Consider the following 24199-nt stretch of genomic DNA (forward strand, 5'->3'; position numbering starts at 1 on the left):
ACTACAAATTTATTTTACCCTCTCAGAATATATCTATTTCTTTAAATTAATTTCACAGGGGCAAAACGAGAAACGTGGTATATATTACAACGATGGAGGAAAGTCAGGCTTCAATGAAATCCAATTTTGAATTTCTGCACAAGCAGTTTCAGCACGTCAACAAGTTGCAGAAGATTGAAGGTTGTAGTGATAAAAACGACCCTGCTATGAATCTGTCTGAGGATGTGAAAACTGCAATCGAGCCTTTAATTGAGATGATTAACAGTATGATGATTCCTGACAGACCCATGAGCTTACAGCTGTTGGCGATGAAGACAACTCTCTCTTATGAACAATCAAAAATACTTATTAATCTAAATGAAGACGAAGTTGCCGAAAAAGTTTTGGTTGACGTGTTAGATGGTATAAAAAATGTGATGTTCGAACCAGAAATAATATTCCTGACGTTCAAAATAATCAATCACTACTCGTATTTGCTTTCAAAACGAGAGGAGTTTGACAAACCTAAACAACTCTTGGAATTGGCCGAGTCTACATCCAGAAGTTTGAAAAAACAGAATACTCATATTAAGTTTTACACCAGCGATGATCTTTTTTTGCCTGATACTGCCATACACCCTACTTCGGGTTTTAGTAACAAATTGGAACGTTTAGTTACAAATAATTTACAGATGCTTGGTTACATTTATAACAAAAAGGGCTGTATGACAAATTTGCTGAATGTCATCACAAGGTACTTCGAAGACAACTTGAAATGAATGATGGAGATGTGACACTGTGGGCACTAAAATCTGCTAGACTTGCATCGTACTTTCTCAGAAAAAATAGATTCAAGTATATTTACTTTCACATTTCTCTCATTACAATTTAGCACTTGTGAGCTGCAAGTAAAAAATTTGCAGAACAATATCGAAATTCTGTTTTGCTGTTGTGCTAACATCATGGAGAAATCAGTATTTACCAAACGCATTGCTGGTACTGTACAAGCAATGTGCTTTAAATGGCATTCTTAGTAAAGATAGGGTTGTTCTATCAAGATATTTTTTTAAGTGACATGTTTATAATTCATATAACTGGTTTAGAGAAGCAAGACATCATTTGTCTGCCGCAATTTACATGCTCTACAAGTATGAAAAGGAACTCAAAGCATTGGAACCATCTAACAACACAATACTGAAGTAATTAAATTTCACTGAACAATTCTTTATCGCTCACCTAAATACAGTAGAATTATCTATCTTTGTGAGGTATTTTAATTAGTCACCGAGATACAATTTTCACTGCCAAATATAATCTTGCTCATAAGTTATAAATAATTTTCATCAACTTCATATTATGTAATACTTGTAGGTGGGAACAGTTACAGCTCAGATTTTCAGACATTGCCAAATGTTGGGTCAAATATGGTCTATTTTTATTCAGTGTTTCCAAAATGAGTATCGTATCTTCCTTGGATGCCGAGCCAAATCAAATTTTGGAAAAACTGTGGTCTGCCCCATTCATGACCAGCAACGAATGTAAACCATCAACATCAGAAAAAATGACAATGAAATATGTCAGTGAGAGCAATAACAAGGAAGTTCCACTCTCTCAAAGTTGCAAAAATATGGTTCATGAAAAATCTCAAGTGACATTTGCTGTCAGCGACTCTGTATCGGAAACTTCATAAAGTTTGCTTGAAAATGGCCCTAAAGAAGAAGCAATAACTACAGAAAAGGTTGACAATGAAGAATACCGAGGTATTATATTTTTTGACCCTTTCGGCCCCAGCGGTGACTATAGTCACCCAAAGCCCGACGCTCGCTCTGTCCGAGTGGTGACTATAGTCACCCAATGCCCGACGCTTGCTCTGTCCGAGCAGTGACCATGGTAACCCAACATATGACGCTCGTTATGTGCGAACGGTGACTTAGGTCACTCGCGACTCTTCATGAGCAGAATATATATGTTATCTCCATGGTAATCCATCGCAAGTATTTTGCACTTGTTTTACGCTGCCTAATAATAAACTGACGAAACGAGCAACACTATAAGAAACATTTTTGAACAGTACGCTTGTCTCGGCTCGCTCAGACGTTCGGAATATTTTCACTGTATGTGTTAATTTTTCTGCATTATCACATCATTTCATTTTATTATATTTTTCGTTTATTTTGTACCCCTCAAAGATAATGAAGAGGAATTGCAAAAGAAGGAAAGGAAACTGTTACTCCATCGAAAATGAGAGCAATGAGATATATGACAAATCTTCGGACTTCGATAGCGATAGTGCAGTCAATAATATTTATACTAGAAAGAAGCCAATTCGTCGGATAAAAGTACTTAGCACGTCAGCATCAGAAGATGATAATATTGAAGATGCTTTGCCATTAACTTCATTCCATAATATCCAATGGACTACGAAGAATGCTGAATTAACATTTTATAATTTTGATCTTTCCAATTCCGGACTTCAGACAGAAAACTTACAATTTTCCTCTACAATATTACGTTATTTTGAATCATTCTTTTCACCTGATCTTGTAGGCTTTATTGTAGATAAGACAAATGAGTATTGGGCACGTATAGTAAGTGATAAGACGTGTCATGTCAAAATTGGATCAACTGTTGACGAACTATACTGTTTTCTCGCTTGTACCTTACTAATGTCACGAAATAAAAAATTAGCGCTTCGTGAATATTGGTCCAAGGATAAACTTTTAAAATCTGATATTTTTAGCGAAATTATGTGTAGAGATAGATATTTAGTTTTATTGAAAATGTTGCATTTTAGTGATGATAATCAAAATTCTTGTGATCGGTTGCAAAAAATTAGTAGCGTTTCAAGCAGACTTCAAAAATCGTTCAAAGATTTGTTTTATCCATTTCAAAATTTATGTATACATGAAAGTCTATTAGTGTACAAAGGTAGGCTATCTTTTAAACAGTATATACCGGCCAAGAGAAGCCGATTTGGCATCGAATCATATGTATTATGTGATTGTAAAACTGGCTATGTACTAGATATCGTATATACGGGCAGTGAATCACACGTGACAGAGAACATGGAAAACATTGGCAAAACAGGAAACATCGTTTTAACACTTTTGAAACCGTACTTGGGAAAAGGTCATTCACTGTATGTTGATAATTATTATAGCAGTCCCGCTCTTTTTAATTTATTACATACAAATGTAACGAATTCTTGTGGAACTGTAAAGCGAAGACGAAAAGGAATGCCTCTAATGAACAGAAAATTAGAAAAAGGCGAGGTTGATTTTCGGACATCAAGTAATTTGCTGGCCCTTAAATGGCGAGATAAAAGGGACGTACTTATGTTATCTACTTTCCATACTAGCGAATTTATATCTACAGGAAAAAGAAATTATAGGACGCAAGAAATCGTATATAAACCTAAATGTGTAGTCGATTATAATTTGTCAATGGGAGCTGTCGACAAATGTGATATGGTCATAAGTTCTATTAAATCCGTTAGAAAATCTATAAAATGGTACAAGAAATACTTTTTTCATTTGCTAGATATTGCCGTTTGGAATTCTTATTGTTTATATAAATACAAAACAGAAAAAGATATTTCTATAGCTGCTTTTCATCTTGAATTAGTACGGCAAATTTTTCGAAAATATCATAAAAACGATGTTAGACGTAGCGGTCCTAAATCTGCGGATAAATATCCTTTGAGACTTACTGGTAGACATTTCCCAGCGATTTACACTAACGAGAAAACAAAACGAAAAAGTGCACTGAGAAAGTGTGTTGTTTGTATTAAGAATGGTGTTCAACGACAATCACATTATCAATGTAAAACATGTGACGTAGGCCTTTGCGTATACCCGTGCTTTCAAACTTATCATACAAAATTACATTATTAAATTATAAAATTTGGATGTTTATGTGTTTCATTTATATTATTAAATTATATTTTCTAATTGCATTATGTTATAATTTTTTAAGCATTTTTTTTTACGAGTGACTGCACTCGCTCTGTGTAAGATAGCGTGGTATTGTGCGTCTGACGGGCGCTTGCAGTTGTTCCGCAAGTATGGACGCTTGCCGCGACTGCTCGGTCAGCGGGGACCGCGCGACGTAGAATGCGTCCGTACCGAAAGGGTTAATCATACATTTTGATATACTCACAATAATAGTTCTGCAGTAAAAAATTAGGTTCATCACTGTTATTCAACTTTATAGGACCATTTTTATTGTTTCCAACATTGGATATTGCCGAGTATGAGAAGCAAGTGACAGCTTCTTCTGTAGAGACAGCAATGCAAGCTAGAGCACTTTTTTTGTACACACACTCATGGTTGAAAAGGGTCAAGGCATTTTGTACTTTACAAGACCACCCCATGGACTACGTCAGTGTCATACTAGATCTTAGCGAACTCTACAGACATCTTACATTTTACGAAGAAGATATTGAGAGGTAAATACTAGTTACTTGAAGAATTTGCAAAAAAATACATTCGGTAATTATATTTGAGTGGGAATTCTGACCTGAATATATTGATAGTCAGTATGCCATACAAAAACTATGGGCCGATGCTCTAGAAACTCTTAGCACTGTCCTCAGGGAAATACGTCCACAATGCTACATTGCAATATCGGTCGAGCTTTTACGAGAACTGGCAGAAATCCATTTAGAAATGATGGGCCTAAATTTGAAACGCATTTACGTTGCTCAAGAGGCTGCACCGGAGGCAAGTGACACGACTGTTCATAAAATGGAAGCTCTTGCGAGCATACATTCTAGATTGGAACAGTTCGGCGATAACCTTGGATGTAACATAGATCCTGTAGAATCTGAATTAATGCCTGTCTGTGACATCGCTGGCGATGTTTGTCAGTTTATCAATACGTAATTCAGGAAGCTATACTTAGTTATTGAGAAAGAATTTACGCACAATAAATATGCATACCAACTATTCCAAAATCGTTATTTTATTTGAAACGATTTTTGTACTGTACATATGCAAGACATATTTTCATATCTTACATTATTAAACAAGCTACTTTTTTCAGGAAAATCTGGTGAAAGTAATTTGTTTTGTCACATCAAATTATCGTACAAATTCGAAACTGTTCATGAAAATTAAAATACGATTGTTCTACTTTCTTTTTCTAGAAAATTTCAGCTTTGAAAAACGTTTTGGTTTTGGAATACCAGGGATGATTTTTTTATTTTTTTTCGGCTTTTCTTCAATAGCTTGTTTCATAACATCAACTGCTTTCTGTGCACCTTGATCCAATTGAAATTCGATACTAGAATCTAAGTATTTCCCAGAGAAACCCTTAGGAAAAAGTGGTTTTGCCAGTAAACTCTTTAGCTGACGTCTTCTAGCTTTCAGTTGCCTTTTTAAATCTGCACTTTCTTGGACCTCCATTGTGGATTCTCTGGAAGAAGAGAAACGATATCAAAGTTATTTTTCAAGTAACTTATTACAAATTTACTGATCAATGCTATTAGTTGCTTTAGTATAAAATAAATAGTACACAATTAGAGTTCTTTCAGCTGATCTGTCATGCCGAAGTAACTAAATTTGCTACAGTTAATGGCCTCTGCCACTCATCTACCTACAATATTAAAGCTAAGGTAATTCAAATCTTTCAAAGTTTCTCTAAAATTGGAAAATAGTGATTTTTCTTTAATGTTTCGTTATGCACACGCGATTAACTTCAAGTTCGTAATGGAAGAAGGTGAAAAGTAGGCTGGACGATAGTGAGTGTGAATGAAAAGGTCCTCAGCATTTGACAAATTAAACCACTCCTGTGTAACAATCAGTATTGTAAATTATCTAAGACAATAATCCTAGATAGACTTCTTTAGACATCTTTCATCTCACAGAGATAATGTGAGTCAAGTTCATCTTTTATTTTCACCTGGACAAATCTGCTGATCATCACCTTTTTTTGACAGTATAAATAGAAAATAAACTGCTTACTAAAATATAGGTAAAGCCAATTCATAATCAAGACTTTGATGTAATTTTGTGAAAATAAATAATTGAGTAACGTCTTTCTAAAAGAAACTCTGCTATAATCTGTTACACTGAGAGAAAAGAGTTTTTTGTGCGTGGCGAAAGAAATATTTCGTTTCTCGAACTAGATTGTACTTGATCTCATCAAATCATTTGCTGCCTCGTAAGAATCCATAAACATATTTTGTCGACCGAACAATCATTTTTACTCAGTATATTAAGAATCATCCGTTCTTTCGTTGTTTTTTATCATCCAGATGAAAGTGAGGATAATCTCGACTTTTGTACAAATAATTGCATGAATTTTTTGTACATGAATAATCTCATTTTCATCTAGACAATTAAAACGAGCATACTTTAATCTTTATGTATCATTGAGTAACTGCTCTGATATCTGATGTTAACTTAACAATTATTAGATTTTGTAATATACATAAGCACACGAACTTTTGCTGCATAATTAACGGGCCTAAACACTCAACTCACAATTGATCCTCGTCAAGCACGAGGTCCATATCTTCGACTGCTTTATGCAACCAACCCTTCTGGGCATTATCCCTTCTACACAACAATTCTAATCTGTCTATTTCTCGCGACAAGTTTACTCTTTCCTTTACAGCAATTAACAGTCGGTCTACAACTGGAAAGGTGGGTATATCCTGAGCTGTAAACGACAAAGAGAACAAATAATATTAGTACCCTTTTGAATATTACATCAAACTGATAGTGACCATTTATATCAAGGACATCTAAACGCATATAAATGGAAACTGAGACTCACTTTTTCCGAGCGTTTTGCATAGTCTAGTGTAATATTGCATTTCTGATGGTTCCATTAACAAAATAGTGATGCCCTCCTTCTGTGCTCTGGCTGTTCTGCCACTTCTGTGTACATAGCCCTGAAGTAGAGGCACAGTTAGAATATGATTTAATAAACAACTATAAAATGAAATTAGGTATGTATTACAATCGTTTGTTTGGCTATGGTGTATAATGGAAAAAATATGGATTACTGATATGAAGATGATCACTTGTTAAAGGCAATACACAAAATTATGAATAATACAAAATTATGGATAATGCAAAATACGATACCTCAGATGTTCTTGGCACTTGATAATGAATCACATGTTCTACATTAGGTATGTCTAAACCTCTGGCAGCGACATCAGTAGCTATTAAGACACCATTTTCATTTGCCTGGAATCTAAAGATACGCTGATGTTTATCAAGCTTCAAATTCAAACAATTTGAGTATACCTTTCAAGGTTCTTCAACCTTTGCCGTTGCTGCATACTAGCATGCAGCGGTAAAGGATTGCATTCTAAAATCTCCAATAAAGTTGCAAGCCTTCTGACGCAACCAATACTGTTACAAAATACCAAAGTTCTACCAGCATGTCTTTTCAGTAAATAATAAAGGTAGTAGTCTTTATGATCAATTGTACATGCTATACGACATTCAGTCAAACTTGCAGCAGTTCCTATAAAATATGACAAGTTCCATCACAATGTTAAGGGAAATATGCAATTAAATTAATCGACCAAAAGTTTACCAGATTGTTTAGTAACATCAACAACTTTAGGATTTGAAATGCCTATCATTTCAATAACTTTTTTCAACTTCTGTTCGGGTGTGAATTTCTGTATTTTATGTCGGTGTTTATTTTTCTTCTTTGACAAATGCTGCGGAACATCATGAACCATGGTCAGTGTCGCGGAGAAAACGAACGTTTGTCGCGTTTTCATTTTTTCACCGTTCATGTTTATTTTTTCGAGAAGACTGTGTAACTCCTGAAAGTGTCCTCTTTCCACCATTCTATCTGTCTCATCAATAGCCAGAAATCTGAAGCAAAAGAAAAAAAACGGTCGTATTATTGATTCTCATCGGAGAAAAGAGTTAAATACTTCATCACTCTAAGTATAGAAGCTAGAAATTGTTTTGTTCAATAGAGCTTGCAACAAAAGGGAAACTTCATTACTTGACATCATCAACTTGATTAAGGTGCGCGTTGCCTTCTTGAATAAGTTCCCACAATCGACCTGGTGTAGCAACAACTATTTCCGGTGATTTGCTAAGAATTCTCTCCTGCTTAACAGCAGCCATCCCTCCCACGACGACAGCAATCTTGAAGTGAAATCTTTGTAAGGTATGAAAGAAAAAATTTACCTGTTACAATTTCTTTGCCAAAACTTACTCTGATCCCAGTGTATTTTGCAGCCTTGACAAGATGGTTTTTAACTTGAATAGCCAACTCTCTGGTTGGTGTTAGAATTAAGGCGTACAGGGGCTTTTTTGGAGAGCCGCGCGAGTCATTAATCATAATATTATCAATTGCTCTGACACAACCGATACCTTCCGCATTTAACAGTTCATCACTAACAATTTCTTCTCTTTCTTCAAAATCTGATTCTTCCTCATTATCCTCTTCACTTTCTTTTATGACATAGTCGTGTTCTAACAAAAAAGTTATAGTGTAAATACATGGTGTAAAATATATGCTCACCAAAGCCAAGTACTATTCGTCAAACTGTTTATTGTTACTTTGCATGGTACTAGAAAAAAGGTATTTACTCATTTAACAAAATAATTGTAGTATTATTCTTTCAACTATTTAAGGTACAATTGTGCACTTCAAACTTTACAAATTAATGTCTCGAGAATTCTTTAAGGTAATAAACAGAATCTTTCGTTTAAAAATTAATGCTCCAAAAAAAACTCTTTGGACTCCTAGCTTGCAATGATTTCGACATCATCGTATTTTTGTTGAGAAAGAACTTCACTTTTATTCCTTAAGGGTATTTATACGAGTAGAAGGCTGAAAAAGAGAATAGCAACCAATTATTAAATTCGATTAGGGTTTTATTCATTCAGAAGTATGAAGATCAAGCTTTATTTACGTATTTTTGTTTAACAGAATGAATCTGAAGTATTTTTATGTCTTCCAGTGCCCGCAGTACCTCAAAAACAGCTCAACCGATTTATGTTAAATTCAATGACAGTATTTCTGGATAGTTTATTCTCTGCGATGATCCCACTTATTTTTTTGAACAATCACATTCTTGTGTTAGTTAAATAAAAAAGTTGTAAGAATTTGATGAAAAATCGTATTTCAATTCACCAAGGAAATGGTTGACATTAGTCTTATCATTGCTACAATTGATTTTAAAGAAAAATATGCAAATGAAGTTCGATCTACATACTTTTGAATAAAACAAACCTCAATCAAATTGAACAATTGGTTGTCAAAACAAAAGTACCCAAGCATCATAGACTGTTTAAACCATCTAGTCATATACACATTAAAGTATTGTAATTCATATTAAATTATTTTCAGCCAATTACCATTAGCAGTCATTTACAAAATTAGTGATACCACATAATTTCTAGCATACTGCTTGAGCATATTCTATTTAATCAAAAAGAGAGTTGAAATAATCATCGCGAATAACAGTTTTCTAGTTGGAATATATAGTCCCTAATTTCTATTTAAAAATGTCTCTCGTGTTATTCAAGTGAAATTGATTCTGGGTAGCCAATAAACCAATGGCATTATTGCTACATGTGCAACAATTTCGAAAAATTGAAGTATGATATTCGACGAAGTTTCTCGATCCAAGCAAGTTCCTCGTCATTTCAAAATAAGCCATTGATCTTAGATTCACTGATTTTGTAAATGCATACAAACGATTTCAAGTCAAACACTTTGTAACAATGAAAATGCATAGCTCTATTGACATAGACAATCAGAGATAATTACAAACCAGAATCTGAATATTCTTCATTTGACAATTCATCCATAGAGAGTATATCTTCGTCATCTTCATTTTCTGATTCACCTAATTTATTCCAGTCCTGATCACCTGTTTCAGTTGAATTATTGCTTTCGTTCACTTTATCTGCCTCTTTCCTCTGAGCCTCCAGAATACCATTTAAAATTGGTAAACCAAAAGCCAAAGTTTTTCCACTTCCTGTTTCAGCGGCACCTAAAATATCTCTCCTTCCCAAAATTGCTGGAGCCAAGGTCAGAGCCTGAATTGGTGTCGGAGCTTGAAAACCTTGGTCAGCCAGTGCTTTTACCAATATTTCAGGTACACCCAGCGAAGTCCATGAATGTACGTTTATATCTGATTTTAGATTGTCCGGATTGACCAGACATCCATCCTCTGCATCAACCTCATGCCCGTTTTTATCCAAATTAGATTCGCTATCCGATCCAATACCAGACTCTTCTTCAATAAGATTAGATTGCTTTATACCACGTTTATCGTCGAGTTTTTGCTTCTTCTTCTTCGGCTTCACTTTCTCTCCTTTCACAGCTGCTCTAAGTTTTTTCTTTTGAGCTGAATGCTGGTCTTCCTCGTCATTGTCAATCTGGTCATCGAGTTTCTGAGCCTTTTTCTTCTTGTTACCCTTGTTTGTTAAATATGATTCAATTTTCTTGTTATTAATATTGAAGAAAATTGGCAGAGCTATTGGTTATTCTCTGTAATGTTACTGACTACAGGTCATAAATCAATCAACTAAAACTATGCTGTAAGCAGATTTTCCTTTCATGCACTGCGAAAGTTCGTTAATATTGTCCAGATACTGTAAGTTTTACAAATTTCTCTCTGCATTTTTCATTCCCTTCAATATCCTTAATATGTATCATCTGTTATCGGTAGTGATTTAACTCTCGAAAGAAGAAGTGCTGCTCTATCGTACCAGAGTTAACTTGATATGTATTTCGTGTGCTTGTACATAATATTGAGACCATTGTTCGGTGAACGGTATAGTATTAGAGATATTTAAAATTATTTCAATATGCAGGAAACCATTTACCTTGTCTGATTTGTCATCGGAGCGAGTTGCTTTTCGTTTTTTGGTTCCTTTTTCGAGACTGTAATCCGTCAATTCTTCAATTCCGATCAGGCCATCAATACCTTCAGCGAAAAAGGCACCCTCCAATTTCAACGGTTTCCACGTCTTAGATTTATCCTTTTTGATTTTCCCCATTGCTTGTTTGTTTCGACTAAACATAACCTCGATTTGCGAGGAAAGAAACGCGCATATCACGACGAACACGTGCGAGCACTGAATTCGAAGCGAGTCAGATGACAGGGAAGTATAACTATATATTATATAACCTAACTACCTAACTATAAAATTGCACCAAGCGGTGAAAATATGCACTAGAGTTAGTAAGTTATGCTGTACGTAACGCAGTATCGGGTGATTTTGTTTTTGTAATTTTAATGTATAAAATGAAACTTTGTCTACAAGAAATTTGTGAATTTGCTTGCACAAAGCCAAGCAATAAAAACTTCATTGGAGGTGAGGGTTTTAAATGCTGGACACGTGATAAAATGTGGACAAGTACCAATCAGTGGTTGCAATGTTATAAGTGTTTTAGCTATTTGTTTACAAACATTACATATTCATTATATTAAAAATAATCCCTATGAAATAACTGGTCAAATAATAAACGACGGTTGAATAATTGGAATGAGTTCTTCTTATAAGGCAGGTCATTCGTAAACATGTCGCAGTATTACTCCATTGCAACCGGTAAGATATTTTGTCACATTCATAACCTATAACAGTTATTTTATTTTTCCAACAATTAATTTATTAAAATTGATTTTTATTTTTACAGCAATGATTTGAAGAGCTTGCCAATGATTACTTGCACTCATAAAAAATGTGTATGGATTGGCCTCATGAATCTTCATTAGAAAAATATGAAGGCAAGCCATTACATGAACATGAGTGTCTTTTATCGGCGAAAAAAAAAAATTTCCATGCCTAAAATATAAGGGAACAAAAGAAATTTAAGCTGAAGATGTTAACAACACTGAATCGATGGATTTTAATGAAAATTTACAGCTGTCTGAAAAGCAAGAAGTACAATTTTTTGCTCTAGCTTTACACGTGTAAATTTTACGCTGACATTTTATTTTTACATTTTTATCATCAATTTTTAACCTGATTTTTTTACACATATATCACTATTACAAATTCCTAATATTTGCATTACATATTTTTTCAAAGCCTGATTGCATGTTTTACAAATAATCATGTTTTATGAAAGAGTATTAAACTGCTACATAAATTGATTTTTAAAAATATTACGCTTTTTTGTCAAATCTAATTATGAAATTATTATTAATAAATTATTTCACAATTTCAATGATGTTGTGTTTTTATTTTATAATATTCTTTTCTCTCTTTCTGTTTTATTTACAGAATTACAAGACATGAGTATATCCAAGTTTCAAGCAATAACAATAGTGCTATCACTTGTTCAGGAAGAATTCTAGCTGTTTTTAGTAATCAAAAGTCCTCAGTCTTTCTCGATAAACTAGAAAAAATTGATGTTAATCCTCTTCAGGACTGCTGTAAGAAAATAGTCGAACAATATTAAATGGAGTTGTTCAACTATTGAATTTTATTCTGTTGGGAGAAAGAAAGACAATTTAGAATTACAGGAAGTGATCCAAGCTATAGATTATTTACTTATAGTAAAAATAAGAACTCGATTGGTAGTACAAATCATTAAAGTATTTTTATCCAACTGTGATAAGTAATACTTATACTAGACATGGTTTAAAATGAACCCACAGCACGTGAGCTTTATGAAAATTCCACACAGTTCAAAGTTGTTGAATGCAGTCTTATTATTGCACACAATAATCCTTAGCTCGGTTGCTCACCTGATGCTATTGTATTCGATGATTTTAAATCTATAAAAATAATTGAAGTAAAATGTCCTCTCCTTTTTTTTTTTATCAAGACTCAATTCTTCAGTACCTTCAGCTGTCAGTACCTTGTTTATAAGTGATCTCCTACGTATTCTTTCTTCTCTAGAATTTACATGACGAGTATATTTTGTAGTTGATCCTGGAGGAATATTTTGAGAAGGAACACTTATTTTCTTAAGTTAAGAATGAGTCGAACCAACAGCTATTACATGATGGTAAAAATTGTCTTTGTTAAAATGGAGTGAAAAGATCTTATACTGATCATTACACTTTTTCCAATTCTCAACACTGATCCAAGCTACGCGACTATCGCTTTTGTATTTATCACCAAAGTTGTTGATTCTATCGACGAAATCTTTATTGGGATGTGGAAGATGGAAAAACTTGATTTTTTCATCACCATAAGCTTTACATTGACAATCAAACACACAGCAATACACGTTACTTTTATTTTTTCGCGCAGGGAATTCCATAATCAAAACAATGACTTGGATCGACTATTCACTTTTTAAATCTTAATTATTAATCGAAAAACTAAAAAATAATATTAACATTTCCACATAAACAAATACATAATCAGCTGTTAGCAATTCGAGCTACGCGCTCACGGTCAGATGTTGAATTTGGTCACTAGATAGCGTATCCGAAGACCATCTAGAATAAGATACCTATATCTAGAGTTGAACAACAGTTTCACAATTGACGCGCTTGTCGAATTCGAAGAAAATAACAGGTAGAGACTTAATAGATAATTTCCTAAAAATACATAAAAGCACTGATATATTATACATTTCAGTGAGGACTCTGAGCTTTCCAGGCCTGAGTTACACAATTTTTGATTGAGGACGTACCGGTATCTTTCGAGTCTCGTCAATATTTACAATAACTCCTTTTGTACGTATTAGGTTTGATTAATAACGTGTTATTTGTCGGTGTAAAACGTCTAGATACAAGTAGCCAATAATAATGCGTTGGATTGTAAGAACCTCTTGAAAAATTAATCGTAAAAAAATTCAACGCAAAAAAATCCTAACCTCTGATTCTTTTATTATGTCCAACCTCCAAAGCTCGAAATTGGACTAGCATTTTCCTACAATTTAAGCTTGTCTAGGTAGCTTTAAATTTCTTTAGCCATGGGAATCTTATCTGGCATTCTAAAAGATTCTAGATCACCTGAAGGAATCATTTGAAATCTATTTCAAATCCCGATAAGATTGTGTCCGATGTCTCCAAACCTATGGGAATTTGTAGTGGATTTCCAAATGTACACCTGGAAATTTTCAATAACACAGTGAAATTTAACGTCGTTAAGCTTCAATCGCATTTTACTTTAATTGTGTGGAATTGCAGATTTGCGAAAAATTATCTGTGGTTTTAGATACGATTTCTGTGATGACTTTTACCATTTTTTGTTTCAGAATTAGCCAATATGTTCAAGACTGACACTGTAACCGAAAGTGAAAAACAAGGAGATGGCAATGATGACATGGAAATTGATGTTAAAAATGCGTCAACCACACAGCCAATTCCAGGTGCAAGGCGAAAGCCAACTTGTATAGTCGTCCTTGGAATGGCTGGTTCAGGAAAAACAACTTTTGTCAAAAAAATCACGTCCACTTTGTATAACACTGGTAAACCATATGTTATCAATCTGGATCCGGCTTGTTCCGAAGTCCCTTACCCAGCCAATATAGGTGAGCTCAGTTCTAGTTACATTGAGTTTGCTGTACAATTCCATGGTAATTTTGAAATTGTGATATATATTGAATTTTGTGAAAATCCTATGTTTCATACCATGCCTGGAAGTTGTGAAAGAAAGTTCCAATGCTTATAAAATCCTATAAAAACTGTAAAACTTAGAATTCTTAATATCATGACAAGAAATTTGATTTTTCGTGCTAAATTTAAACCTTTTTTTTTAATTCAATTAACAAAAAAACATGAAAATTTTCAAAAGAAAAGTAGAGTCGTGGCAAAGAGGATAAATTATTCAAGAATAATCTATCCTCATTTGATACAAATCAATCGAGCTGTTTCTGCGACATCATGGGCACTGAAAAACTTGTCACCGAGCAAAACGGTTTATCCTAATGTGAATAACAATCTTTCCTATTGTCTGATTTTAATAGAGAAAACGTTGATGGAACTTAATCTGCAGACATTTGAATGAAACGAATCTTAATCAAATTGCATAATTGGTTGTTGAGATATAAATTCCCAAAATTCTAGCCATCTACTTGTATATATCTCCTCAATAAACTTTTTAATAAAGATAAATGCAACAATTCGGGACAAGAATAATATAATAATAATATTAATAATAATCACTACGAACACTCGCCATATGTGATAGAGTTGGTTCTCATGAGCAGTTAGGGTTGTATGAAGCAAGATAGGGGATGGATCGGCGACCATCATTATGTGTCTGCGGCCGTCTTAAGATGTTCAATAGTTGCTCGATAAGTCAACCATTTTTTCAGACATTAGAGACACGGTCAACTACAAGGAGGTCATGAAGCAGTATGGATTGGGCCCAAACGGTGGTATTGTTACGGCACTGAATTTATTCTCAACAAAATTTGACCAGGTGATAAAACTGATTGAAAAGGCAGGAGAAGAACACGAATTTGTTATATTGGATACTCCTGGTCAAATAGAGGTTTTCACTTGGTCAGCCAGCGGCACGATCATAACTGAGGCATTGGCTTCTGAATTTCCAACTGTGATTGTCTATGTCATGGATACTGTGAGGAGCGTCAGCCCAGTTACCTTTATGTCGAATATGCTATATGCATGTTCTATTCTTTACAAGACCAGACTTCCATTCGTTATAGCAATGAATAAGGTAAATTGAGATAAATACAAATAATTCAAGTAATCGTTGATAAGTACAAAATGCAGTTTTCAATGCATGTACACTTCATCAACACTCGATTAGTAGATTTCATTTGAGATTTTATGGTTACAGATAGATGTTGTTGAGCACAGCTATGCAGTGGATTGGATGCAAGATTTTGAATCGTTCCAAGAAGCCTTGGAATCAGAGACTAGCTACATAAGTAACTTGACACGCAGTTTGGCACTAGCACTTGACGAATTCTATTGTCACCTGCGCAGTTGTGGTGTCTCGGCATTGACCGGGGATGGAGTTCCCCGCTTCTTCAAGCTGATTGAAGAAGCGGCCAAAGAATATGAAACGTAATTTTGTACTGAAATGTTTGAAAATTCTCACAAATTCACGGCTTTTGACAGAAACGTGAGAAAATTCTCGACTATTCATCCTTTGCATTAAAACTTGGCTATAATGTAATATTTCACTCATTTGCAACGTTATTTAAGCCAATATTTCACTTAATTCGTTTAAAAGATATTCTGAACTCGAAACTAACATTACCCTACTTTATATTTCAACGGGTACCATTTAACTTCTGATTGATAAGATTATCAAAATTGTTGAGAAATATTTATGAGATTGAAATTGGAAACGTTCACGTAATGGATGTGTAGGAAAGAGAATTTAGCCATTAAAATTACGAACTACACCTTCATAAGTATTTCGTTTACTGTGTACTTTCTATACTAAATAGTATACTATACTAAATAACGAATGTTCCAGAGACTACAAGAAAGATTGGGAGAGAATCCGCGTGGAGAATGCAAAAGCACAGGAAGAAGCAAGGAAAGCACAATTGAAAAAGGCAGCTGCGGAAGGTTCAGGCGATGTTGTTCCATTGGTCAGTACAGTTAATGTTGGCCGTGAGATAGCAGATATCTATCTGAAACACCCAGCCAACGAGTCTAGCGATGATGAAGAAGGCGAAGAGAATTCTGGAGATCCAGGAGTGGACGAGGATGAACGAAAAGAGGCAGAATCTTTTAAAACTTTTCTTGCAAAACAAAAAGCCGAACAGGACAGACGAGCGAAGTCGCAAAAAAGTGAACCGAGTACCAGCAAAGGAGGCTGACATATTTCTCATCATAGAATACACCGTTCAAGAATAAAGTTGGTTGATCATAAAATTCATTGATACCAAATGTTTATGGCCCTTGTACCATGAAAATCTTTGTACAAAAATAAACTTTAATACCTATCAATTTGGTCGATGGAAATCCATTCTAAAATACCTAAAACAACTTTAAAATTGACGGTAATAATTTTAAACAAGTATACATAACTAGGTTATAGTCATAAACAGTCTGTAAAATGATGCAGTGGTTTGTATTGAACATTTGCTTTGACAGAGTAGTCTGCACTGAAATAAGCTTCAAGACTACAGAAAACAACAACTGACATGTGTTCAGTTTGAGAAGCCAAAAATCGTGAGGGAAGCTCTTCACTTGACACATCGTTGTAGCGAATGAAACACATGGTACTGACGTGTAAAGACAATTTATTATTTGAAAAAAATAGTTTTATTTACATGAATGGATTGGATGGTTTATGTTAATCACCATCATCTTGCTCTGGCTCGTCGAAGTCCTTCATTTTGACATCAGCTTCCTCACCATATTGGATGATATTATCGATAGTCAGCCTTATGTCAGCAATATTTTCTTCGTCTTTGATATTGAGTGGATAAAATCTAACTAAGCTGTAGTCCTCGATCAATCTTCCAAGAGCTTCAGTGAGATTTCTATACTTTTGGTTCCAGTGACCCTTTTCCATATCAGCCAACAAGCTATGTGGATCTGGTTCTAGATATCTGTCCAACTGTTTCCTTGCTCCTTTTGAGAGCAAGTCCATTTTAGTGAGAATGTTGATGTGTGGAAGTTCTAAATTAATCATCACGCTAAGGGCTGCCATTGTACCCGACAGAAACTTCGAACCGTCTACCATAAACTGACTGTCCAATAAAAACACACCGCAAATTCGGAAATTAATATTCTGCAGCATGTCGACAAGCTGACGTATCACCGTCATGTGTGTATACAGTTCTATTTGACCAGGGCAATCGAAAATTATGTAGTCCTCATCCACGTCACCTAATTGTTCCTCCAGCCACTTCGAATTCTCAAGTAGGTATCTAATAAATCAATATTTCGGGTTACAAAAGTGAAGTAAAAAGTTAAATGAGAAAAATAATCAAATAGACACTCACTCCATACAGAACACAAGGCCACCATTAGGACCAAACTTCAACTCTTGATCCTCCATGGCATCATCTAAGTGAATTAATTCTCGTATGTCTACCAGAGGCTCATAGTCGAAGTACTCAGCTGCTGGGTCCAAATTCACCACTTCTATAACCTTCTTTTCATCAGTAGCATGTTGTACCATAGTGGAACAATATGTAGACTGTAAGACATAATTACAGACTCATCAATATACAACTTAGGTTATTCATTTGTTTCTGGTAATAGTATCAGATATCTGGCTAATGCATTCAACAAATATAACATTGACTACTTAAGAGGGTGTCCTAGTTAATTTCGACGCTGATGTATGCATTTCCAAATATTGAAGCCCACATATCTCTAATGCAAAAAAAGGCTTAACAGTCCCATTCTATACACAATTCTGAACAAAAACACTCTAATCCATTTTCATTTGACGAAGAAATACAGAAATTGCATGAATTCAACGAATTTACTTTTCCGATTTTGTAAAATCTGTGCCATTTCTTTATTCCTGCGTCAAATGGAAATGCGTTGGGGGGTTTTTGTTCAGAATTGCGTATAGGATGAAGCCTTTAAGCTCTTTTTTGCGATTGAAATACGTGAGCTTCGATATTTGCAGATATATATATCAACGTCGGAAATCAAACAGGGCACACTCTGAAGGAGGTTGGTGTCTCGAAATTTAATGACTTTTCTTTAATTTTATTGCAAGAAGTGTGCATATTTGGAACTTATCAAATTATTATATATTCATCGACTGTTCAGTAATCATATAAATAGTGAAGTATTGATTAAATCACCCATCTTTTCAACATTGTTAAGAGATCAAATTCTGAACATCAAAACTCTTTGGAAATCTTTTAAAAACCTCATATTATCCATACTAATTTCCAGCGTGCTGATTAACAGGTTTACCTCAACAGGAGATACCTCATCATTTTTCAGAAAATCTAATTGTCCATTTTATCAGAATGAATCACAAAAACTATCCTGAGCTGACACTAACTTTAAGGTTAGACAATGCCAAAGTTAGTGAAACAAGTTTAAAAAATCTGTCACCTCAGATCATGAGTTAAATTTTTGTTTGAATAAAGTTTGTTAGATCAAAGTTTGTTAAATCCGTCTAGACTGTGATTGTAGACATCGCCATTTGGTAAAACATCAGTAGAGTAGAGTGGATGTCTAAACAGAAGCCAAACTTTATCTAACCTTTGTCACTCAATTTGAGCGTGCCTCGAAAAATTGTTCAGACATTGAAATTTTTTGCCAAAAATATGGTACACTTGAACTTTCGGCATGTGTAAAGTGCCGTGAAGATTCATTCTGTAGTGCTAATACACACTTCGTACATATTTACCTTTCCGCAGCCAGCGGGCCCCATAACCAGTTGGGCATATCTCATATTTGCATGCAATTATTAACACGTTGTTAATCAAAATGTCGAATTATCGGGATGAATTTTTAATGTTCTCCAACCGATTTTTTCTGTTGCACTACGGTTGTGGTGGTTTTCGTCTTCTTTTCAGTACTCGAACATCGCATTTTGTATATAAATTATGACAACCACGTGCCCACACGTGCCACTTGAAAGCAGTGTCTCAAACGTGTTGACACGGTGCTAGAAATCGGTCCGGTTCTCGGATACAGCTTTTTAGTACCTTAAATTTCACCATCATTTTGCGCTGGGAGGAATCCAGACAGCGCTGCCGTCGAAAACGGGAAGCTGAATGGTAATTATTTACATGCTACCAACAGTGCAGAATTCTAAATAGATGAAGCGAACGAGTCATAATCTCTGGGTATGTTCCGATATACACTGCGAGCACTGTTCAGTGCTCTTACTGGGGAGAAATTCGTTCCGTTATAGACGGACAGTATACAGTCGCAGTATCCTAGGGAAATATATGACGTCATAAATCGTCGTCATTTTTCTACTGTGAACACTGGTGCTTTCGAGGTAAGGTGCTCTCAGTGCTTTGATCACGTGATCAACAGCGTTCAGAAATTTAACAGCTTCCACTATTGATAATTATTATTATTGAATATTGTCATTTAAAAATACCGGCCGTTGAAAACAAAAATGGAAAATTTGAATGAATTGTGTTTATTGCAATGTGAAACAAATATTATGTATGAAATGAAAGTAACGCCAAAAAATGTCGATCACAGTATACTGTACTGCGTTCCGTTTTAAGCAGTAACCAGTATAGGTAACTATAAAGGAACGGCTTCGCAGTATACTAAATTGACGACACACCTTACAGTGCTCGCAGTGTATATCGGAACATACCCTCTATTGTGCTCGAAAAGGTAACTTGAATGTTTCCTGTTTAATATTGTAATTTCCCATTCCTATACATTAATTAATGATTTTCTAATAATTCAAGATCTATTCAATTTGTACTCATTCAAATATATTTTCATTTTATATTTGATATTTACCTTTGAAATTCACACGAGCGTGATGCAAACTCTGCAATCATCTACAATTGGCTGCCTGAATTAGAACCAGTGTTCACAGTAGAAAAATGACGACGATTTATGACATCATATATTTCCCTAGGATACCGCGACTGACTGTCAGCTCTCTAGGCTGCTGTAAGTCTATAACGGAACGAATTTCTCTCCAGTAAAGGCTGACGCCGACTAGACCGCGGCGGACGGCGGCGGACGGCGGCGAAATTTTCGCTCATACAGTTATCCATATAGGTGTTCACACTAGACGGCGGCGGACCGCGGCGGACCGCGGTGGACCGCGGCAATTTTTCGCGAGTTCCAGGTTGGGAATATTTCGGCGGTGCGCCGCGCATCGCCGCGCATCGCCGTCGTCTAGTGTGAACACCCGACCGATGCCGAAATTCATCCCAAGTATAAAAATAGGGAAACCTGCGTTACTTTGAGGTAAATGGTTATGGTTTACAAGGATTCTTTTCATTCTCTCCGCTGTTCTTGCGAAAAATAAATGTATTCATTTTTACATCTTGAATAAATCCTACGGATATTAAATAAATGTTACGCAAGTAATTACTTCATTTTTAAAGAAATTTAAGTAAATGTGAGTTTTAGAACAACAAGTTATGATCAACGGATTATTTTGTGTAAAAAATTTATTTTTTTCTCATTGTTCGGGTATGATGCTGATTTCATGAAGACTGTTTTTTATTTTGCGTATTAATTTTTATGCATAAGAAATGAGAGAGTATATTTTGAGCTAAAATTTATTTCATTTTTACTATACATATATTATATGTATAATAGGGTGTTTCAAAATAAAAAAATTTACGATTTTCCAACGAGCCACACCCGAAATAGTTTAGGTAGAAACAAAAATTCTGGCGAAAGATGAGCATTGTCGGTTGATTTTTAATCCTTTTTTCCTTTTTATCGAATTTATGATGGACAACTGTTAGTAATTTTTTTTCGTGTTAAACACTTCTTCATCTGAGCTATCCATAATGAGTAATCAAGAAGTAGTGGCAACTATGCATGATTATTTATTGTGTGCCCATGACGACTGAGACAAATCGTGGTCATCAGATAATTGATAAATATCTCTTTTTCGTAGAAACAGTATCGGCGGGTGGTCACGCGACTATAGTGGGCGCATCTCACGGTAACTGCGCCGCGGTCCGCCGCGGTCCGCCGCGGTGCAGTGGGTGTCAGCCTTAACTTTTGAAATGTCCTACCATTTCCGAACACCTCCAACCATCCTATTTACCTATATTACTAGATTAGCTATTATATGAAAAGAGAAGAATTATTCACTTCGAAATGGGATTCTATTCGACGCGCGCTCGATGTATTCCATAACATTAGTATTCATAATTATTTCAACAACTTTTCATTTGCTCTCTCGATCTTGAATTTTCGTAGGCATATAACCAAAACGCTGTTCTAGCTAGTCGAGAGTGAAGTATCTACGTTGGGTAGAGAAGCAAAATTGTTTTTCGAAAAGTATTCGGATGGAAAAAAATTCAGAGTAACTGTAATACATCACGGATGCGCTAATTTTGAACGAGATGAAATGGATGCTTCGTATATGAGATAGTATTTAACGCTGCGTAGTGATTTAAAGACCTAAAAAGGTGATAGGAAGAGAAAGAACGAAGCTTCTTAACACTTCGAGTGTATTTTAACACACATTTGAAAGATACGAGCAAAATTTTTCATCATCCAACTGTCGCAGAACGGCAGCGTTATCGGCTGACCCGTTGAGTAAAGGATATATCTTCAGTCAACGGCTGACCATCGAAGGGCCTGGCCGCTTGAGTCTGGAATCGGCAGGACAGATAAAGTGTGTATTTCTTGTATGAAATGTGAACACTAGAATCATTATACATCATATCATATCATCATACATCATACATCATACATCATACATCGTACATCATACATCATACATCATACATCGTACATCATACATCATCATACCTAGTATTACAGTTCGAAACCAAAGTTTGAATTTTCGGATGTTCGGAAAGTGACGTCACCAATCTAAAATCGGCTAGCCGAGTTCCTCAGTCTGGTAACAACCGCGCAGTAGAGCGGACGGTTGAGAGTCGCGCTCCGCAAACTTCGAGTACCGGGTTCTCAACCTCCCGGATCCCGCGCTTCGGGTCCGCTACGCGGTGAAACTCGACTTCCAGGATAAGCGCTCCGTGGTTCCTGGTTCATGTTTACAATAAATTATTTCAATTCGTTTTTCGCGCAAGCTGAAATTCAGTAGCTGTCGGTGCGCTAATAAAATTTCTCGACTTCCAGGATAAGCGCTCCGTGGTTCCTGGTTCATGTTTACAATAAATTATTTCAATTCGTTTTTCGCGCAAGCTGAAATTCAGTAGCTGTCAGTCCGCTAATAAAATTTCTCGACTTCCAGGATAAGCGCTCCGTGGTTCCTGGTTCATGTTTACAATAAATTATTTCAATTCGTTTTTCGCGCAAGCTGAAATTCAGTAGCTGTCAGTCCGCTAATAAAATTTCTCGACTTCCAGGATAACCGCTCCGTGGTTCCTGGTTCATGTTTACAATAAATTATTTCAATTCGTTTTTCGCGCAAGCCGAAATTCAGTAGCTGTCAGTCCGCTAATAAAATTTCTCGACTTCCAGGATAAGCGCTCCGTGGTTCCTGGTTCACGTTTACAATAAATTATTTCAATTCGTTTTTCGCGCAAGCTGAAATTCGGTAGCTGTCAGTCCGCTAATAAAATTTCTCGACTTCCAGGATAACCGCTCCGTGGTTCCTGGTTCATGTTTACAATAAATTATTTCAATTCGTTTTTCGCGAACGCCCATATTCAGTAGCTGTCAGTCCGCTAATAAAATTTCTCGACTTCCAGGATAAGCGCTCCGTGGTTCCTGGTTCATGTTTACAATAAATTATTTCAATTCGTTTTTCGCGCAAGCTGAAATTCAGTAGCTGTCAGTCCGCTAATAAAATTTCTCGACTTCCAGGATAACCGCTCCGTGGTTCTTGGTTCATGTTTACAATAAATTATTTCAATTCGTTTTTCGCGCAAGCTGAAATTCAGTAGCTGTCAGTCCGCTAATAAAATTTCTTGACTTCCAGGATAAGCGCTCCGTGGTTCCTGGTTCATGTTTACAATAAAATATTTCAATTCGTTTTTCGCGCACGCCCATATTCAGTAGCTGTCAGTCCGCTAATAAAATTTCTTGACTTCCAGGATAAGCGCTCCGTGGTTCCTGGTTCATGTTTACAATAAATTATTTCAATTCGTTTTTCGCGCAAGCCGAAATTCAGTAGCTGTCAGTCCGCTAATAAAATTTCTCGACTTCCAGGATAAGCGCTCCGTGGTTCCTGGTTCATGTTTACAATAAATTATTTCAATTCGTTTTTCGCGCAAGCTGAAATTCAGTAGCTGTCAGTCCGCTAATAAAATTTCTCGACTTCCAGGATAAGCGCTCCGTGGTTCCTGGTTCATGTTTACAATAAATTATTTCAATTCGTTTTCCGCGCACGCCCAAATTCAGTAGCTGTCAGTCCGCTAATAAAATTTCTTGACTTCCAGGATAAGCGCTCCGTGGTTCCTGGTTCATGTTTACAATAAATTATTTCAATTCGTTTTTCGCGCAAGCCGAAATTCAGTAGCTGTCAGCACGCTAATGAAATTTCTATAACTTTATAATCTTCTCATAATCTTTTTGGTAAAATATGTCGATAAAAAAATTATATTAAACCTTACACATTATCTTTGATTTGTTCTCACGCTGTAAATGTTTATTAGTATTCGAGGTATAACTCGAGGTGGTTGGCGGTGGTCGTTGGGGGAGGTTAGGGGTGGTTGCGGGTAATCAAGGTGATTCCGGAGGAGGGGGACGAGGATTTGTGCTCGGTGAGTTTAA

General features: G+C 35.6%; 4 protein-coding genes and 1 pseudogene across 9 annotated transcripts; 3 read left to right on the forward strand and 2 right to left on the reverse strand.

Annotated features, from left to right (window-relative positions):
* Positions 1-92: 92 nt before the first annotated feature.
* LOC124299599 (KIF-binding protein-like) lies at positions 93-4862 on the forward strand (annotated as a pseudogene).
* On the forward strand, positions 1837-3880 carry LOC124301290 (piggyBac transposable element-derived protein 4-like). Its single transcript, XM_046756166.1, has 3 exons — positions 1837-1959; positions 2051-2093; positions 2169-3880. The coding sequence occupies exons 1-3, from the start codon at positions 1931-1933 to the stop codon at positions 3870-3872; spliced, it is 1776 nt and encodes a 591-aa protein (XP_046612122.1). The 5' UTR covers positions 1837-1930; the 3' UTR covers positions 3873-3880.
* Positions 4863-5020: 158 nt separating the features above from the next.
* LOC124301288 (ATP-dependent RNA helicase DDX24) lies at positions 5021-11077 on the reverse strand. The gene is made up of 10 exons (XM_046756161.1): positions 10803-11077; positions 9743-10391; positions 8176-8435; positions 7960-8105; positions 7534-7823; positions 7239-7461; positions 7074-7185; positions 6760-6877; positions 6465-6642; positions 5021-5394 (listed from the first exon to the last, which is right to left on the reverse strand). The coding sequence occupies exons 1-10, from the start codon at positions 10998-11000 to the stop codon at positions 5109-5111; spliced, it is 2460 nt and encodes an 819-aa protein (XP_046612117.1). The 5' UTR covers positions 11001-11077; the 3' UTR covers positions 5021-5108.
* Positions 11078-11152: 75 nt separating this feature from the next.
* LOC124301292 (GPN-loop GTPase 1) lies at positions 11153-16816 on the forward strand. Of its 6 annotated transcripts, none has more exons than XM_046756170.1 (6): positions 11153-11528; positions 11617-11707; positions 14140-14415; positions 15202-15566; positions 15690-15919; positions 16338-16816. In XM_046756170.1, exons 2-6 carry the CDS (start codon positions 11662-11664, stop codon positions 16684-16686), a joined length of 1266 nt encoding a protein of 421 aa, XP_046612126.1. In that variant the 5' UTR covers positions 11153-11528; positions 11617-11661; the 3' UTR covers positions 16687-16816. The 6 variants fall into 6 exon arrangements, with proteins under 6 accessions (XP_046612126.1, XP_046612127.1, XP_046612125.1 ...); XM_046756172.1 differs by lacking the exons at positions 11153-11528; positions 11617-11707 and adding exons at positions 13355-13454; positions 13518-13615; XM_046756171.1 differs by lacking the exon at positions 11617-11707.
* Positions 16817-17095: 279 nt separating this feature from the next.
* On the reverse strand, positions 17096-19486 carry LOC124301295 (GPN-loop GTPase 3). The gene is made up of 3 exons (XM_046756179.1): positions 19197-19486; positions 17821-18017; positions 17096-17745 (listed from the first exon to the last, which is right to left on the reverse strand). Exons 1-3 carry the CDS (start codon positions 19239-19241, stop codon positions 17166-17168), a joined length of 822 nt encoding a protein of 273 aa, XP_046612135.1. The 5' UTR covers positions 19242-19486; the 3' UTR covers positions 17096-17165.
* Between the last annotated feature and the right edge of the window lie 4713 nt (positions 19487-24199).

Source organism: Neodiprion virginianus, chromosome 3, assembly GCF_021901495.1.
Source record: "Neodiprion virginianus isolate iyNeoVirg1 chromosome 3, iyNeoVirg1.1, whole genome shotgun sequence".
Classification (NCBI taxonomy): Eukaryota; Metazoa; Arthropoda; class Insecta; order Hymenoptera; family Diprionidae; genus Neodiprion; species Neodiprion virginianus.

Coding starts and splice junctions, on each gene's coding strand:
- LOC124301290 (XM_046756166.1), top strand. CDS start 1,931: ATGAGCAGAATATATATGTTATCTCCATG. Junction 1,960..2,050: donor ATATATATGTTATCTCCATG/GTAATCCATCGC, acceptor ATTTTTGAACAG/TACGCTTGTCTCGGCTCGCT. Junction 2,094..2,168: donor ACGTTCGGAATATTTTCACT/GTATGTGTTAAT, acceptor TACCCCTCAAAG/ATAATGAAGAGGAATTGCAA.
- LOC124301288 (XM_046756161.1), bottom strand. CDS start 11,000: ATGTTTAGTCGAAACAAACAAGCAATGGGGAAAATCAAAAAGGATAAA. Junction 7,824..7,959: donor AATCAAGTTGATGATGTCAA/GTAATGAAGTTT, acceptor CTTTTGCTTCAG/ATTTCTGGCTATTGATGAGA. Junction 7,462..7,533: donor TGATGTTACTAAACAATCTG/GTAAACTTTTGG, acceptor CATATTTTATAG/GAACTGCTGCAAGTTTGACT.
- LOC124301292 (XM_046756169.1), top strand. CDS start 11,216: ATGTATAAAATGAAACTTTGTCTACAAGAAATTTGTGAATTTGCTTGC. Junction 14,416..15,201: donor CCCTTACCCAGCCAATATAG/GTGAGCTCAGTT, acceptor CCATTTTTTCAG/ACATTAGAGACACGGTCAAC. Junction 15,920..16,337: donor GCGGCCAAAGAATATGAAAC/GTAATTTTGTAC, acceptor CGAATGTTCCAG/AGACTACAAGAAAGATTGGG.
- LOC124301295 (XM_046756179.1), bottom strand. CDS start 19,241: ATGAGATATGCCCAACTGGTTATGGGGCCCGCTGGCTGCGGAAAG. Junction 18,018..19,196: donor GGCCCGCTGGCTGCGGAAAG/GTAAATATGTAC, acceptor TATGTCTTACAG/TCTACATATTGTTCCACTAT. Junction 17,746..17,820: donor GGCCTTGTGTTCTGTATGGA/GTGAGTGTCTAT, acceptor TTGATTTATTAG/ATACCTACTTGAGAATTCGA.